This window comes from Megalobrama amblycephala, linkage group LG23 (assembly GCF_018812025.1).
Source record: "Megalobrama amblycephala isolate DHTTF-2021 linkage group LG23, ASM1881202v1, whole genome shotgun sequence".
NCBI lineage: Eukaryota > Metazoa > Chordata > Actinopteri > Cypriniformes > Xenocyprididae > Megalobrama > Megalobrama amblycephala.
In genome coordinates, this window is record NC_063066.1 from 13,123,932 (window position 1) to 13,139,881 (window position 15,950).

Here is a 15,950-nt window from a genome sequence, read left to right on the forward strand (position 1 = left end):
ATCTATAATGCATGCACGTGTGCTACTTTCACCTGCTGCAATGCACTATAGGATCGCAAGCTTCTTGAAATAACCTCAGTAAAGTCGATCTCCATCAAAACAATCTAAACCTGGTTTCTCAGGTTAGGAACATTGATTTGAGTTCAGTCATTCCAAGTTCTCCTCTCATCTACCTGATGAATGCTTAAAAAGTAGGTGAGGAACATAGTCAGGGGTTTGTAGCATAAGGTCTACCTGTGGAGGTCAGCAGTGGCTTGTTGGTTTTTGAGCCATGTTGCGCTGATGGGATTAGAATGGACGTGACCCCGAAAGGTAATCCCAGCATGCAACAGTCAGGGAGAGAGGGATAGAGCTCATTAAAATATGCTCTGCGGTACAAGCGGCTTACGCACACAGGAGCTTTTATTGAGCAACTGTGCCGGCTGAGCAGAAAAACTTCCTGGAATATCTCCCAGCTCTTATTCCCTGAGATAGGGACACACACACACTCCCACGCACACCCACGCTACACACTGAGCGTATTTTTCGCTGAGGTTTTAGCATTTCCTGAGGTAGGGTTGATTTGCAGGTTGTGGGGTTTCATATGTCACTGTGAAGCTGAAGGCTTGCTTAGCCTTCCAGAGTCTTCAGCCAATCAGAATCAAGCAAGGTCCATTGAGCTTTTCAATAGATCTCACTTTGCTAATCATGAAGTGTGTATATATTTAAACTTAAGTTATTCACCAAACATTTGTCCAGCATTCCAACAATATTTGGTGTTAGAGAAAGTGTGTTTATGTGTGTGTCCCGTCGTCGCTGTCTCAGCTCTGTAGCTCAGGGCTCTTAAAGGGTTGAGAGAAAAAGGTTGAGACAGAATCTTAAGATATTTGATTCTGATGTAAGACCATCTGTGGCTATTGATTTGTGTTTTTTCTCCTTAGGATCAGTGCTGTTTTTAAGCCATTTTTCACCTTGGGCGATGTCCCTTCTTCTGAATGCTGTATGTTTCTTTGTAGAAGTGTTTGTTAATGTGTATGTGTGAGAGAGAGAGAGAGAGATGGAGGAAGTGAGTGTGTGGTCTTACTCTGTCTATGGAATGTGAAATATGTATAAATAGTTAAGTATTTTAGGTTTGTAATGTGAGCATACACATATGCGCATACACTAACATGCAAAAAATGCACAGCCCTAATCGAATATTATATGCTTGAGTTACAGTATCACTTTAAAAAGTGAAGATCTGGTTCTTCCAAACTGTATCTTTAAGCTTACCATTAGCTCAATGTCAAACACTGTACTGTGTAATGCTTATCTTAACTTAACATTTGTTATGGCCATTTGCACTGTACTTACACTATTGCCTGCGAGTTTTCAGTTCTGCAGTGCCCGTGCAAGAAAATACTGACACTATGTAGTGTGCTACATTATGCAATCTTTTTTCTTACAAATTTTTATATCTATATTTATATAAAGCTATTTCGTAGCTGTACAGTGTCATTGGCCAATCATAGATTACTGTATTTAAGGATTAGTTCACTTCTGAATTAAAATTTCCTGATAATTTACTCACCCCCATGTCATCCAAGATGCTCATGTCTTTCTTTCTTCATTAGAAAAGAAATTAAGGTTTTTGAGGAAAACATTCCAGGATTTTTCACCATATAGTGGACTTCAGTGAACGATCGGTCATTTTCTAAAAAAAAAAATTATATACATTTTAACCACTCTGCAATCTAATCAAATAAGAAAGGTCACGCATTACGTAGGTGAAAATACAGATCCAGTGTCTACAAAGCGAATGTGTAAAGACTATGCCAAATGTCCTTTACAAAAAAAAAGGTAAAACAACGATGTCGGACGATTTTGTAGTGAATGAGATGGAGTTTTTCGTCCTACCGCGGTACTTCCGGCTACGTCACGCATGAACTTTCTAACATGATTACGTCATGTGTGGCGGATCGCGGAGCAGTGCAAGACGAGCATTTGTTGTTAAAAGTATATACATTTTTATTTTTAGAATTAGAATTATTTTTAGAAAATGATCGTTTCGCTAGATAAAATCCTTATTCCTCATCTGTGATCGTGTAGAGCACTTTGAAGCTGTACCCGTTGTACCCCACTGAAGTCCACTATATGGAGAAAAAGCCTGAAATGTTTTCCTCAGAAACCTTAATTTCTTTTTGACTGAAGAAAGTAAGACATTAACATCTTGGATGACATGTGGGTGAGTAAATTTTAGTAAAGTTAATTTTTCAAAAATATCTAGGTTATAAAATGTGTGGACAAATTAAAAGAACATAAACGGCAAGGAATACTATCTGCTTTGACAAACATAATATCAGGATAACTTAGCAGTGATGTAACTATTACATATCATGTGTTAATCATGTGATTTTCTGCTACATAGAACTTATGGTGTTTGTATGATCACTATGAAAAAAAGTAATTTCTTTTGTACAGTGATTTTAACAAAAAAGTTTGAGTATGCAGTAAGGTCTACACCTAACCCTAACCGTCAGTGGGGTGTAAGATCTTATAAATTCATATGAATTGGCCACCAATTCAGCAAAAGAATGTATTGGATGCAGCATACATTCTTGAAGCAGCAGAGGGCATTGTTCAGCACTGTCCGTACACAAAACAGGTGCAAGATCGCAAGAAAAAACATGTCACCTATTGAGTAATTGTCTTTAGTGTAAATGCCAACATTAATTTATTACTGTATATTCAAGCCTCTTTGTTCAAACTTAAATCAAGACGGGTTTGGCCTTTGGAATTAGGGTGTATGCCTCGGCACACCTTTGTGGATTTAGGTAAGAAATAAACAGGGTAAAATGTAAACAAAGATTAAAGATATTTTACGTGCCCCAGCTTTTAGCAACTTAAGAGTTCTTACATGAGGCTACGACTCTTTCAGGGAGTCTCTCTCACTAAACCAGTCAGACTGGCTGGATAAAGTCACAGATACGGAACAAAGTTTAGAGGGTCGATTGCACCTACGGCAATTCACCGTCGTTCTCCTTTATTGAAGCAAAGCATATGGAGAAAAAGACATGACGGTGCGATGGCCGCCCATCAAATCCACTTAGAGAATGAGCGGATAAGGGGACTTACGGGGCTCATCTTTTGTTTGCCCGCTCCTGTGTGTCTGGATCCCGCTGCGAGCGCTACATAATCCCATCAAAGGCAGAGCATAGCCACCCCTGTATCTACCAGAAGGACCACTGATTATTGAACGAAAGATTAGGATTACGCTGGCAACAGATTGGGACCGATTGAAAGACTCAAACCGCTTTCAAATGAATAAATAAGTAATCATATAGATGAATAAGAATGAGTAAATAAATAAAAAGGTGCATCAAACCGTGAAAGCAGAAGCAGTGCATTAGAGACTTGATAAACTTTATGAATTGTACAGAATGCTTTATGGTCCATTTCATTTTAAATGCAAGTACTTGATTTCCAGAGTGTTAGACTGTCTGATCTGAGTCTAGCTGCTCAGATTCATGAGGCTAAGACTTCTAAAGGTGTGACAGCATGAGAGGGGCTTAGAGTCCGACCCAGGCCCAAATCCCAAGGTCGGACTGAAAGAGATAAGGGGAGCTATTTTAAGTGCCTTTTTTAGGTAAGGTTGTTTGTTTATCATGTATATTTTTAAGTATTTTCCCTTTCTTTTAGCATTCATGACCATCCTTCTGCCTTGTTTGATATCATGAGACCCTCATGAATTTGTATTTTGCTCAGCAAGCAAGTATGTTTACATTTTCATACAAGACCAGCACATCATGCCCTGGAGACATTCTCTCTCGAGTGCATGTCGAACAGTCACTCATGTTGTCATTCAAAGCTGTCACTGAAGGCCGTATGAGAGGTCACACTGGAAGGCTTCATACTTCACCATTACAGCACTGCCTGTGGCTGCGTGATACAGACAGGTCAGAATGGGCAAGAGCCTGCAGTCTCTCCTGTCCTCTCCAACATCACAGTCTGAAAATCCAGAACTTTAGACAATGTCAAACCTACTGGGAAAAAAAAAAAAAAAAAGTTTTTCTTTCTCTCACTAAATTTGAACATTTAACTTTTACACCCTAACACTGGGAGTGATCAGTGAAACATGATGCAACACAAACACCCAGATGTCTCTCGTTAGAAACAATGCCTGTCTGCTCTATAAGCACATGACGACACTGTGTTAGTCTTTGACCACCTTCATTCTCACAGGATTTTCTGGTTGTCTCTCTTTTCTGTTCTTCTGTCTTTCTTCCAATTCTGTCACCTCTGGCTGGTGGCAGAAATAGTTGTGGTCTTACATACATCGTATTGTGTTTGTTTTTTTTTTTTTTTTTTTTTTTTTTTGTTGCTAAGTGGGCCGTAGAGACTAGAACACTGAGTAAAAACTACGTAAAATCTCACATTAGCTATGAAGTCATTCACTTTTGCTGTCAGATGAATGAATTCATCTCTTCTTGTCCATTTCTGTGGCAACTCAAGCTACTGTGTATGTGTTCACAAATTAAAAGTTAGTCTGAAATTCAGACAAAACCGTAACCTCAGACACAACTCAGAGAGATTAAGATGTGACTGTCTCTTATAATATTTAAGGTGCATTCAGTCATTTTTTTTTTCTTTTCCTTTTTTAGACATCTACACCTAAAATAGTGTGCTTTTGTGGTCCAAATGTCTTTTTTTTTTTTTTGGCTCCCATGAGAAAAACATCTTATAGATTATACAGAGTGCTGTTTTTTGAAAATATGAAAATGCAGGATGGGTTTAGGGGTAGAGTTAGGTGATATATTATACAGTTTGTACAGTATAAAAATCATTATGTCTGTGGAAAGTCCCCATAAAACATGGAAACCCAACATATGTGTGTATGCTGTCAATCAATAAAAAAAAAAAAAAATGCACATTTTTCTGTAATTAATAGCTCCTAACATTAGTGTTTTTAACATTAGTTTTTTATAGTTTTATATTGTAACACTTTCACATTGAAATAATCTAGAAAGAATATAATGACGGTATATTTTTACTAAGCTCTATGAATGAATGTCAGTATCACTGATACCAGTACTGATACAGATGTATCTATTAAATTGATTTTTTTTTTTCTCTCAATTTTAGCCATTAATTATAGCCATTCAACATTACAGTATAACTGAAAGCTATAAATTTTAACATTTAATAGGCTTGAAGGCCAAAGGATGACAGATGCTGTGTTAATTGCGTTAAATATTTTTAACGTGTTAAACTGAAAAAAAAAAAAAAATCGCAGTCATTTTGACACCCCTATTCTACTAAAATGTTTTTTTTTTTCAATAACAGCTACAGCCTCCCTCTAACAAATGATTTTCATTACGAAGATTAAGCATGAAACTTTATTCATCCATGCCAGTAGGTGTCAGTATAAACTAAAACCACTGAGACAAACAAGAGCTGATTGAGTGCACATTTAATACTAAATGAGAACAAGAATGGATTGCAATTCTCAATGAAAAGAATATGAACTTCCTTTCAACTTGTTTTAAACCAGACCCAGGACTGAACCCCCATCCGTCTGTGAGGCATTGTGTTGGCTGCTTTCCAGTGGTCACTAGGGGCCATGCTGGGTGGCGTCTGGCTACCTACAGTATTTCCCACTGGCACACCAGGCCTGTCTCGCACTATTCTCTTTCTCTCCCTCTGTTTTTATATTTTCCCTCTCTCCTGCATACCAGTTGAACTTCACAGATGAATACAGCATAATTTATTGAAAATGACCTGCTAAATAGCCAGAGACATTCTCTCTTTTGGAGTTCAGGAAAAAGATCAATTCTTTCCTTTTCATCTCCATTTGTTTTCCCAGAAAATGATTACATGCCACTGACCCAATACAAATCTGCAGTTATAATAGGCTTTTTGTAAAACAAAGATAAAGCTTCAGAGAAACAAAGTAGTTACCACATACAAAGGATGGCTGAGTAACATTTATACGTGAGATTACAGCAGATTTAAAAACACAGGGGTTTGTCTATCATCTGTCTTCCTCTTTTTCCAGTTTTATATACATGCTCACACACTTGGAGGAATCGTGGGGTCTGATCTTGCCCAGGGCACAGGGAGTCGTGCTCACACTATGGAAAGGAGCCAGTGATTGTAGAGAGGTCCCATAGTGCCCAGAGGCTGCACTGTGCATTCACGCATGTGTATGTAGCCACACTAACACTCCTTAGGGGGAGGAAATACACATCACGGGTCAGCTGCTGTCACTAGAGCACATCCACTCATCTGGAGGAATAGAGCATATTTGAACTAGTGGTAGATGGGAGAGAGATACTCGGCACTGAATACATGTCGGTGTGTTGTTGACAGAGTAAAACACTTGTATAAGTAGTATACATGTTTACGACATTGATTCATATAAAAGGATAGCCCAATATATCAAACCACCCTGCACGCTAACAATCCTATCACACATCATTTAACTCAGTTCAAGTGTTTGTATAGTGCTTTTCACAATACATAATGTTTCAAAGCAGCTTTATAGAAAATGCTTGTTTTAAAGTCAAGATTAGGAAGTATTTTTCTATCAGCCAGAGATCAGACTCTGGTTCTTTATAGAGGAAAAAGGTTCTTTAGATTATTAAAATATTCTTAGAAAAAAAAAAGTTCCTTTAAAGAATTAGTTCACTTTAAAATGAAAATTACCCCAAGATTTGCTCACCCTCAAGCCATCCTAGATGTATATGACTTTCTTCTTTCTGATGAACACAATCGAAGTTATATTAATAACATTCACACATAATAAAGGCCTTCTGAAGCGAAGCGATGCATTTGTGTAAGAAAAATATCCATATTTAACCAGTTATAAAGTAAAATATCTACTGTAGCTTCCACCAGAGCACCATGTGGAGTATGTTTATGATGGATGGATGCACTTTCTTCAGCTTCATACTCGTTGCTCCCGTTCACTGCCATTATAAAGCTTGGATGTGTCAGGATATTTATTAATATAACTTTGATTGTGTTCATCAAAAAGAAGAAAGTCATATACACGTAGGATGGCTTGAGGGTGAGTAAAGCTTGGAACCTTTTTGGAACCTTTTATTTTTAAGAGTATACAGCTATAAAATAGTACATGTTATGTGGTTTGTTAACTTTGTGTATTCAGTTAAGCTAACACAATGAACGTGTTAAAGCCATGACACACAAAGCCGACGTCAAAGAACTAGCAGCGACAAAAAGGAAATAACTGTCTATATCAGCAGGTATCAATAGTCTATATTCGTCATTCAAAAAGGGAAACTCAAGTTAGGATTACAGATATGCAAACCATTAAAAAAGCAGTGCTTGCTTACCATTTTGAATATCAATCATGATGATCACTTTCTTCATTCCAGGCGGCTCATGTTGTTATGAAAATTTTTGCATATTGGACTGCTCAGGTAAGATGATGTAAATTAGAACAGCTTTCTGTCTGTGCCATCTTGACTTCTTTGCTCGCTTTCATCACTTTTATTCTTAACCGCTGACTCATTCGCTAAACTGAATGTCCAATCAGAGCGATCTCTCTCATCGTCGGCCCAGACGCTGATTCAACATGCTGACTCGGGGCAAACTGTTGCCAAAGCGAGCCAGACTACAGCGGACGTGTGGAACACACTGCAAAAACCCACAGACATTCACTGACCGTCGACTTGGTGTGTCACGGCCCTTAGGTAGCAATTACGACGTGTGCTCATAATGATTACAAAACAATGATAATATTACAATATTTAGATAATAATTGAAAGTTTTGCATGTTAATCCAAAGTTAACGTCATCTGAAATCTTCTGAATTGTCGGTGTCACCTGAAAACATTGCAAAGGCTGGATCCAAACTGGAGCTGGCACAACTTGTAGTTACTCCTGGATGGACATCCCGAGGTATAAACAGGGTAGCAAAAGGAGAAGAAAACTAAGTAACTAGCTGAAACTGTTGGAAATTAAATAAATAAATGGATCAAAGCTTTCAAGATCTAATTGAGGTCTAACCAGGTGTGTAGTCAGTATCTGACAGCGGTCTTCACTGTAAACATTTGTTGCCACAAGAAGCAACAGAATGCACAGTTGTTAACGAAGCATGTCAGTTTAATGACCGATGCCAGTTCATGTGAAAAACATGGATTTTATCTCCGTCAACAAGCAATTAGCTGCCTCTCTCTTGCTTTTTTTTCTCGTCTCTGGTGATCAAAGAGTGTTTTTAAAGACTGTGATCTGATGAGTTGAAACCAGTGACTGGAAGGAAACAGTCACTTAGCATCTCTATATTTGTGTGATCATCAAAACCTCGGCCTTGTGAAATTTTAATTGATTGTTCTTTTTTTTTCTTTTTTCTTTTTTCCTGGGCTTGATGGGTTTTTAACTATTTTAAAATTATATGTAGTATTTTTACAGATGCCTAAATTGACTGTTGAGTTTTCCAGATAGCTTTTGCAAATGAATTCTAGCAAAGAGGAAAAAAAAATATATATATATATATATATATATATATATGTTGGTGTCCTATCAGTGTAGTGGTGAGATGACATATGTATATGTATGACATGTTATGATGGCAATCTGTTTCCTTTGACAATGTTTAGTGAAAGTTTTTAGAATACTGAAATTGGCCATTCAAAACAGAGTATTCTTAAGAGCAGTGTAAAAAATAAAAAAAGTTTTGACATTTTGCTCAACATAAAGCTTAAACAACCCTTGTCCCATAAATACTTAATCCGTAGGAAAGAGAAACGGAGGATGGCAAAAGGATGAGAGGGAGGTAGACATAAAAACATGAGAGATGAAGAGACCCAGTGCTAGCTAAGAGGATTAATAGTCATATGTTGGCATGGAGACGAAGTTGGCCACACGATTAGACAACCTTGCCTTTATTGTATCAGCCACTTCTTTACAGAGTCTGATGAGTGAGCTGTCGGCTGAGAAAATCCAAGGCAGGAAGTGCAGAACGAATGAAAGCGGAATGCATGAAACACTCCAGCGGTCTGAGAAGTCTAAGAAGTCTCTTTCAGATCCGGTGCTTCGACAGTTACAGAGTCTTTCCCCCTCCCTTTACAGAGTCATTGTCAGTGCCGCCTGTATCTCTAAACAGTCACTCACAGTACTTTTGTCTCTGGGCTGGATAGATCCTCTGACATCATGGCAGTTACAGCTGAGCGCTCATGGATGAACTATCTGTGCGGCATCTCAACCAGGCCCACGCACACATACAGAACACACACAACTTTATGATGCTATTGAGAAAATACTCACTAGGGTTTAGAGTAATTTTATCTTACTTTGACATTTTATTGTCATGATAATGCAATGAAGAGATGAATATTAAGACTTGCATGCTTGTTGGGTTTGGCAAAAGAGAAAAATCCTCATAGCCCCAGGTTTTTCTTCAAGAAGTAAGCTTAATTAATGTTTCTCAGACATTTTTGTTTGTTTGTTTTCTTTTCTTTTTTTTTTTTTTTTGGTTAAATAAATAAATGAAATAAGAGCAGTTAACTTACATATGGTAATTTGAGAAATATAATCAAAATATTATTTTGACTATGAATGTAGGAAATTATTTAGAACTTTTTGTCAATTTTCTGAGCAGTTTTAGCTGTGGATTACATTATTGTGGTCTAGTTTAAAAAGACAACTAAATTAGAGTCGGGTACGAGCATCTCCTTAATGAGTTCCTCTCCTAACTTATATATAGTGTATAATAAAATATAATTATATATAAAATATATTTAAATAAAGTTAATGATCGGATTGTTACATTGTTGGCGACAAATGACTATCTTTACGAGTGAGTCACTGAGTCATTCAACTGATTTGTTCAAAAACACTGATTCATAGACCTTAGTCAGGTTAGATGCCATATTGTATTTAACACGGATACAAATTAGGCTGTGGGGGATAGACTTTCAGTCTCTACAATTGCATGGACTGTATATAAAATAAATGAATAAATATAAAAGCTCTTAGATCTTTTATATAAATATTAAACCTCTTAGAATTTTCACAACTTTCAACTCACAGTTTATAGAGTATTTGTTTACTGATTTTTTTTTTTTTTTTTTTTTTTTTTTTTTTAATTCGGAAAGATGTTTCATTATCTGAACAAACAGTATGTTGAAAAATTACAGCCAATCAGAAGCATGGGTGGGCGGGCTTTCTCTGCAAGTGCTCTGCATGCACCAAAATGGATAAGTGCATAATCAATTTCATATTTATTACACCATTTTAACGATTAAATATTCATTCTGAATTACTGAAACAATCTTTGTCATAAAATACACTTGTTTGTTCACATTTTCAGTTTGAACTTTTATTTTCAAGATCTGGGGTGAATTATCCATTGTTAACATTAAATAAAGCACATAATCAGTACCTGAGATTATCATTGTCATACTTTGTATGTTGTTGTTCCACCTGTGACATTGCACATACTCGTCGTGTATCGTTGTTGTGGCTGACTCTGATAAACTCTGATTAACATGGAAATGGAAAAGATACCTTTTATCTCGTGTCGCAGTGTCATGTCATGTCTGGTTAGGACACGGTGTCACAGATAGGTCATCGCGACAGCTGCTGTGCCCTGTGAGATGCCGAAGGTGCATCCCCTTTCCTAGGCACCCTCAGTGGGTTTTGAAAGGCAAGCCCAGATACACACATACTGTCTCCCACTTGTACCTGGTACCCTCACTATGCTTAAATGTGCCACGCTGGGCCTATGGCACACGCACATGTCTAACGTGCATCCATGCTGTGTCGCCTCTCTGCGTGGAGATAATAACAAATGTTGCTCATGCGGTCGACCCTCAAACCTCCCCCATACTACCCGTAACATGTCTCTCACAGAGCCGTATGTTTCACAGTTTGAAAAAGAACTCGCTAAAGTGCCGTACGCCTGGACAAAAGAAGGACCTTGAATATCTCTTAGCTTCTTAATGAAGTTCAAAGTTTCTGAAGACTTTGCAGAGCCAAGTGACTGCTGACTGTCGCAAGGCCGCTAAAGCAAATCCTGTAGCTGTTCCAGTCAAAAAGCAATCAAGTAGTCACGCTGTTGTCAAACCAAACATTTCTCAGACAGTAGAGTGTCTATAGACCCAAATCAGTTCATCGTTGTCTCGTAAAATCTGTTGCTATTACACTTCCGCAGCCATAAATCACAGTTTGTCATTCAGCTGTTGATACAAAATGGAGGATATGGAGATTTTCTGAGACCAGCACTCTGTTCGCACCTAGTTAGACAGAGACGGTTTTATTTTCAGCCGTCTGATGAACGGTTCGGTTATGATTGTGAGACAACTTGAATAATGGCCTTAAGAAAGTAGACGAATGGAGAAAGAGATAAATAAAGACATCAACAAACAATGAGGTGTCAGTGCAAGTATGATCACATTTGCCGGGCAGACGGCGCTGCAACATTTATCCTTCTTCTGAAAGACAGATAGCAGGAGGGAGAATGAAAGTCGACCCCGCATCCAAAATTGTCATCATTGAAATTTTTGACAGACAGCTTAGTTGTTTTACTTGAAAGCGTTCGGGCAGAGTTATTGGTTTCACCCCTTTGTTTTCTTTGCTTTATTTTCCAGCATGGTTATTTGAAAATAAGCAAATCACATTGCAATCTCTCTTCTTTCCCTCTCTGACTTTCTTTCCACGCTGTTTAGTGTGGGATTAGAGCTCTTCAGCTATGTTTAAATGGTGTTTATGCAAATAATCACTAGCCTCGGCGCAATTATTTAAAGTACTAACAACAGAAAAATGCATCTCGCTCAGGCTGACAGCAGTCACACTCCCACTTACTGTGGCCATCTGCCTGTGGTGTAACACACTTTTTACTCTCTTTTCCTCTTAAAGGTTTTGAACAAGCACTGTTAATGTGTTGTCATTGTTAATAATCAGAACGAGGTTGGAAGCCCCTAATTTTCCTTAATTTGGGGCTTTTGGAGAGTTGCTTTTTATTTTATTTTTGGATTTTGATTTTATTTTTACTGAAAAATGTAGTTATTAGGATGTGTAATTTATTAAGCCAGCTGGCTGGGGTGTACAGGGATCACTGTAAGCAGATGGTTAGTTAACTTTTGTTTATTTTACCACAATACATCCAATAATAGTTAGCAGATAAATAGATGGTAATGTTGTCCAATTCAACTAAGTCATCCTTTTGTTGTTGTTGTTGCTGCTTTTGGGGAATGGCTTAAAAAGCACATTGGAATAATTCTGATCGCCTCAGGACTGTAAATAAAACTCACCAAGCAATTGGCTGGTAACTTATTTAAGAAATGCAATGAATAAATGGTTAAAATTGAATAGTAAAAAGATAATCACACCCTCATTGATGTTAGTGTGTTTTAGATCTTTCACATAATGTTTTGGATTTTTTCACAGTTCAAACATGTTTTACATTTGTTATCACACACACACACACACACACACACACACACACACACACACACACACACACACACACACACACACACACAGGTTTGTTTTGCTATCAAAGTGAGGACATCCCATAGATGTAATGGTTTTTATACTGTACAAACTGTGCACCCTACACTAATGTCCCCCTACTCTACCCCTACTCCTAAACCTACCCATCACAGAAAACATTCTGCATTTTTACATTTTTAATAAAACATTGTTTAGTATGTTTTTAAACTATTTTAAATACAAGGACTCATGAAATGTCCTCATAATTCATGTTTATGTCGTAATACCAGTGTAATACCCATGTCATTATACAAATTTGTGTCCTCATAAACCACAAAAAACGCGCGCACACACACACACACACGCAATTATATATTTTCTTAAGGATCATGTGATACAGAAGACTGGAGTAATGGCTGCTGAAAATTCAGCTTTGCCATCATTGGAATAAATTATATTTTATAATAAAATAGAAAACATCTATTTTAAATTGTAATGTCACAATATTACTGTTGTATTTTTGATGAAAAGAGAATTCTTTTGCAAACATTTAAAAATCTCGTGGCCAAGAGCCGTGGAAGCGGTTACAGTTAATTTACATAAATGTCACATTCAGATCTTGGTCAAATGTTAGATAGTAAATAACACATGCTACTATAACTATCAAAGAGACTCATTATTATATATGTGCATGTACATAATCAAACAACATACAGTATGGTCTTACAATTTTGCAGCCCATCCTCAACCTACAGGCCACAGGCTCTACTCATCACCACAATGATAACCCTACAAAACTAACAAGAGAGAACCCCCTGTAAATCCCAAAATAATACAGCATTAAACACTAACTTATGTCTGACACACAAAATAACACTTAATTTCAACATTTATTTTCCTTATACAGTCTGATGCAAAGCATGCTGGGAATTAGAAAATCTGCTGCAACTAAATTATAATTTCAGCTTACTACAATCAAATTTTGAATTCACTCAACTTTTTTTCTATTAAATACAATGAACTTTCATTATTGTTTAAATGAAACGAACTCATTTCATTTCATTAATTTCACTGTTCGGTTTTACAGTGTACCTATTTTTCCCCTCCTTTTTTTTCTCTCACTTATTTTAACACTTTATTTTTTTGCATGTTGTCCTTTGTACAACGTACTAGTCATTGTTACACTTCAGCAACATCTTTGATGACTAGAGTATAAACCCTGTGTGCACTGAGATGACTCTGGGGTTCGTCTGTCTATGGAATCAAACCTCATTCTAGAGTTGAAAATCACTGAATTGAGAGGGGTTCGAAGGGATCCAGTGGCAAGAACAACAACGGTACATCACGTCAGGAGGTAACCTCTGACGCAGGTGCTCATGGGAAGGTGCTAAACGGGTGCAGTGGCAGGCTGTGAGCCTCATTAGGCCCAGATGCTCCCCGACACACTCACAGACTTGCATATACACACTTCGACAGATGTCGAGGTTGCAGAGGTGAGGACCAGGATTAGGGAAGGGCTCTTGTCTCAGTGATTAGATATGAGAAAACAGCTTGAGCAAGGCCACTAAAAGCCCTTTTGGGTACACCTGAAGCCATAAACGAACGACTGTGTGTATATCTGCATGTGCACCCATACAAAAACACCTCGACTTCATTATAATGGAATTATGGTCATGCTCATAATATCATTTCTTGTATTCATGTTCTTTTTTTGTGCAGAAACCTGTACGTGTGCATCTTCAGACAGTCTCACAATAGCAGTTCCTTAATAATAATTGTCCTAGCCACACGTACATGCTTGATGTTTTTAGCTTTTCAGATTTGTATTTTATTTTAGAGTAATATATTCTATCTATCTATCTATCTATCTATCTATCTATCTATCTATCTATCTATCTATCTATCTATCTATCTATCTATCTATCTATCTATCTATCTATCTATCTATCTATCTATCTATCTGTCTGCATCCTTATTGTTGAGCCCTAGGTACATTTAAGTTTAAATCATCCTAAAAAAATCTCACAAAATCAATGAAAAAGACTTTGCATTATGTAACTTTCGCACCTTACACCTGCGCATCAAAAACGATGGGTCAGCAGCAGGCAGTCCTGAATACAAAGCCAGCGCGTTGCCTTTAATGCAGTGATAAAAAGTCTGTGTCTGTATTAGTGACATGCGGGATCCGTAAGGCACACACTGGTCTCTGGACAGATTGCAGCAGCTGGTGTTTGTGTCAGCAGGGTACAGTGAAGCAGTGGCTGAAACTGTTACTGTGCAGTGCCTCATTGCCTACTGATGAGATGAAATGTCAGTTGCATTTCTCCTGCTGATCTGCACCCGGTAGGCAAGCTGTGCCTACTGCGTGAAGAGTCTGTGTCCTAACATTGTGAGAGACCTCTGGATCAGTCATTGGCTGTAAAAGCAGTGTGGGCCAGCAGGAACTGTTGTGGAGAAAAAAAAAATATCATAGTCACTCTTGCTCTATTTCGTGTAACGAGTCTATCTCATCATTGTATCTTAGCAAAGAGTAACAGGGATTGTATGGAAACTTTTTGGGGACTTTTGACTTTTTCATTCTATGATTTCCTGGCCATATTCATGCTATGTTTCTATAAATTGTAATGTTCAACAGCACGGAGAGAAAAAATACCAACTGAGAGCACGGCCATCTGTGCAGTGCTGTCGTACAAGTGCGGACTAAGGGGGGCAGGTTTGTTCAAATCAGAATGAAAGTCTCTGAATGAACTTTGCAAAGACAACGTACCCTCTAAAAAGTTTTGTACATGCTCTGTGTGACATAAATGGCTTGTATATGCTTGTAGTTGCAATGTAAAAGTGTTAATTACAGCAAAATAAATGTAATAACTGATAACAGTAAAGGAGCTCTAATCCCACATTTTGAATGGATAGAGCAGGTTTTTGGTCTTGCCCCCTTGCTCTTCTCACCACCTTATGTTGTTTATACATATTCGTCCAAAGATATGTTTTAATTGCACTATTAATATTTATCTATTTATTTTAATAGAAATATTTTGCATGGAATGTATTGCGTTCCAGTACGTGAGTAGTAAGTCGTATCTATCCTCTTGTAGGTGCAGTAACGGGCGTTGACCAAGAGAAGGGGGCCGGCCAAAAAAGACTGCCTTAAACATTCTTCTTTTTCCAAAATGTTTTTCTTTTTGCTCTGCGGGAGTAAGACAGAGCTTGCCTCTTGTCACAGATTGCCATATCACATATCTCTTCATCTCTGAAATATATGTAACTACCTTTTTTCGCACATAAACAATGAGAAAACCAAATGGACAAAGTCGGAAAGGAAAAGCTGACTGAAAATGGGCGTCTGTCCGCTGATGTTTGTCACCCCAACCCTGACGTTTTTTTTTCTCCATAGCTTTTTGGGAGTGGATATCTCTCATCTAAGGACACTGCAAGGAATTTGGACTAATGGATTTGTGATCTCTCCGTTTTTGCCTCTCCTCCGCTGTGCATTTCTTCCCTTTGCTATGAACTCTTTTATATGGACTTGCCCCCTT

At 37.7% G+C, this 15,950-nt stretch overlaps 1 protein-coding gene across 6 annotated transcripts in view; it reads left to right on the plus strand.

Moving 5' to 3' along the window:
• Positions 1–15,950, plus strand: part of pcdh1b (protocadherin 1b) — a 183,484-nt gene that overhangs the window by 136,943 nt on the left and 30,591 nt on the right. Inside the window, exon 5 of one of the 6 annotated variants that reach the window (XR_007182701.1) lies at positions 6,014–6,161. The exons of 4 other annotated variants lie outside the window; for them this stretch is intronic. Coding sequence is in view for 1 of the 2 variants with exons in the window: in XM_048176184.1 (XP_048032141.1) it covers positions 15,510–15,565 (56 nt within the window). In the remaining variant the exon portion in view is untranslated. Of the gene's footprint in view, positions 1–6,013; positions 6,162–15,509 lie in introns of all 6 variants that reach the window. One more of the 6 variants, XM_048176184.1, reaches the window with a different exon arrangement.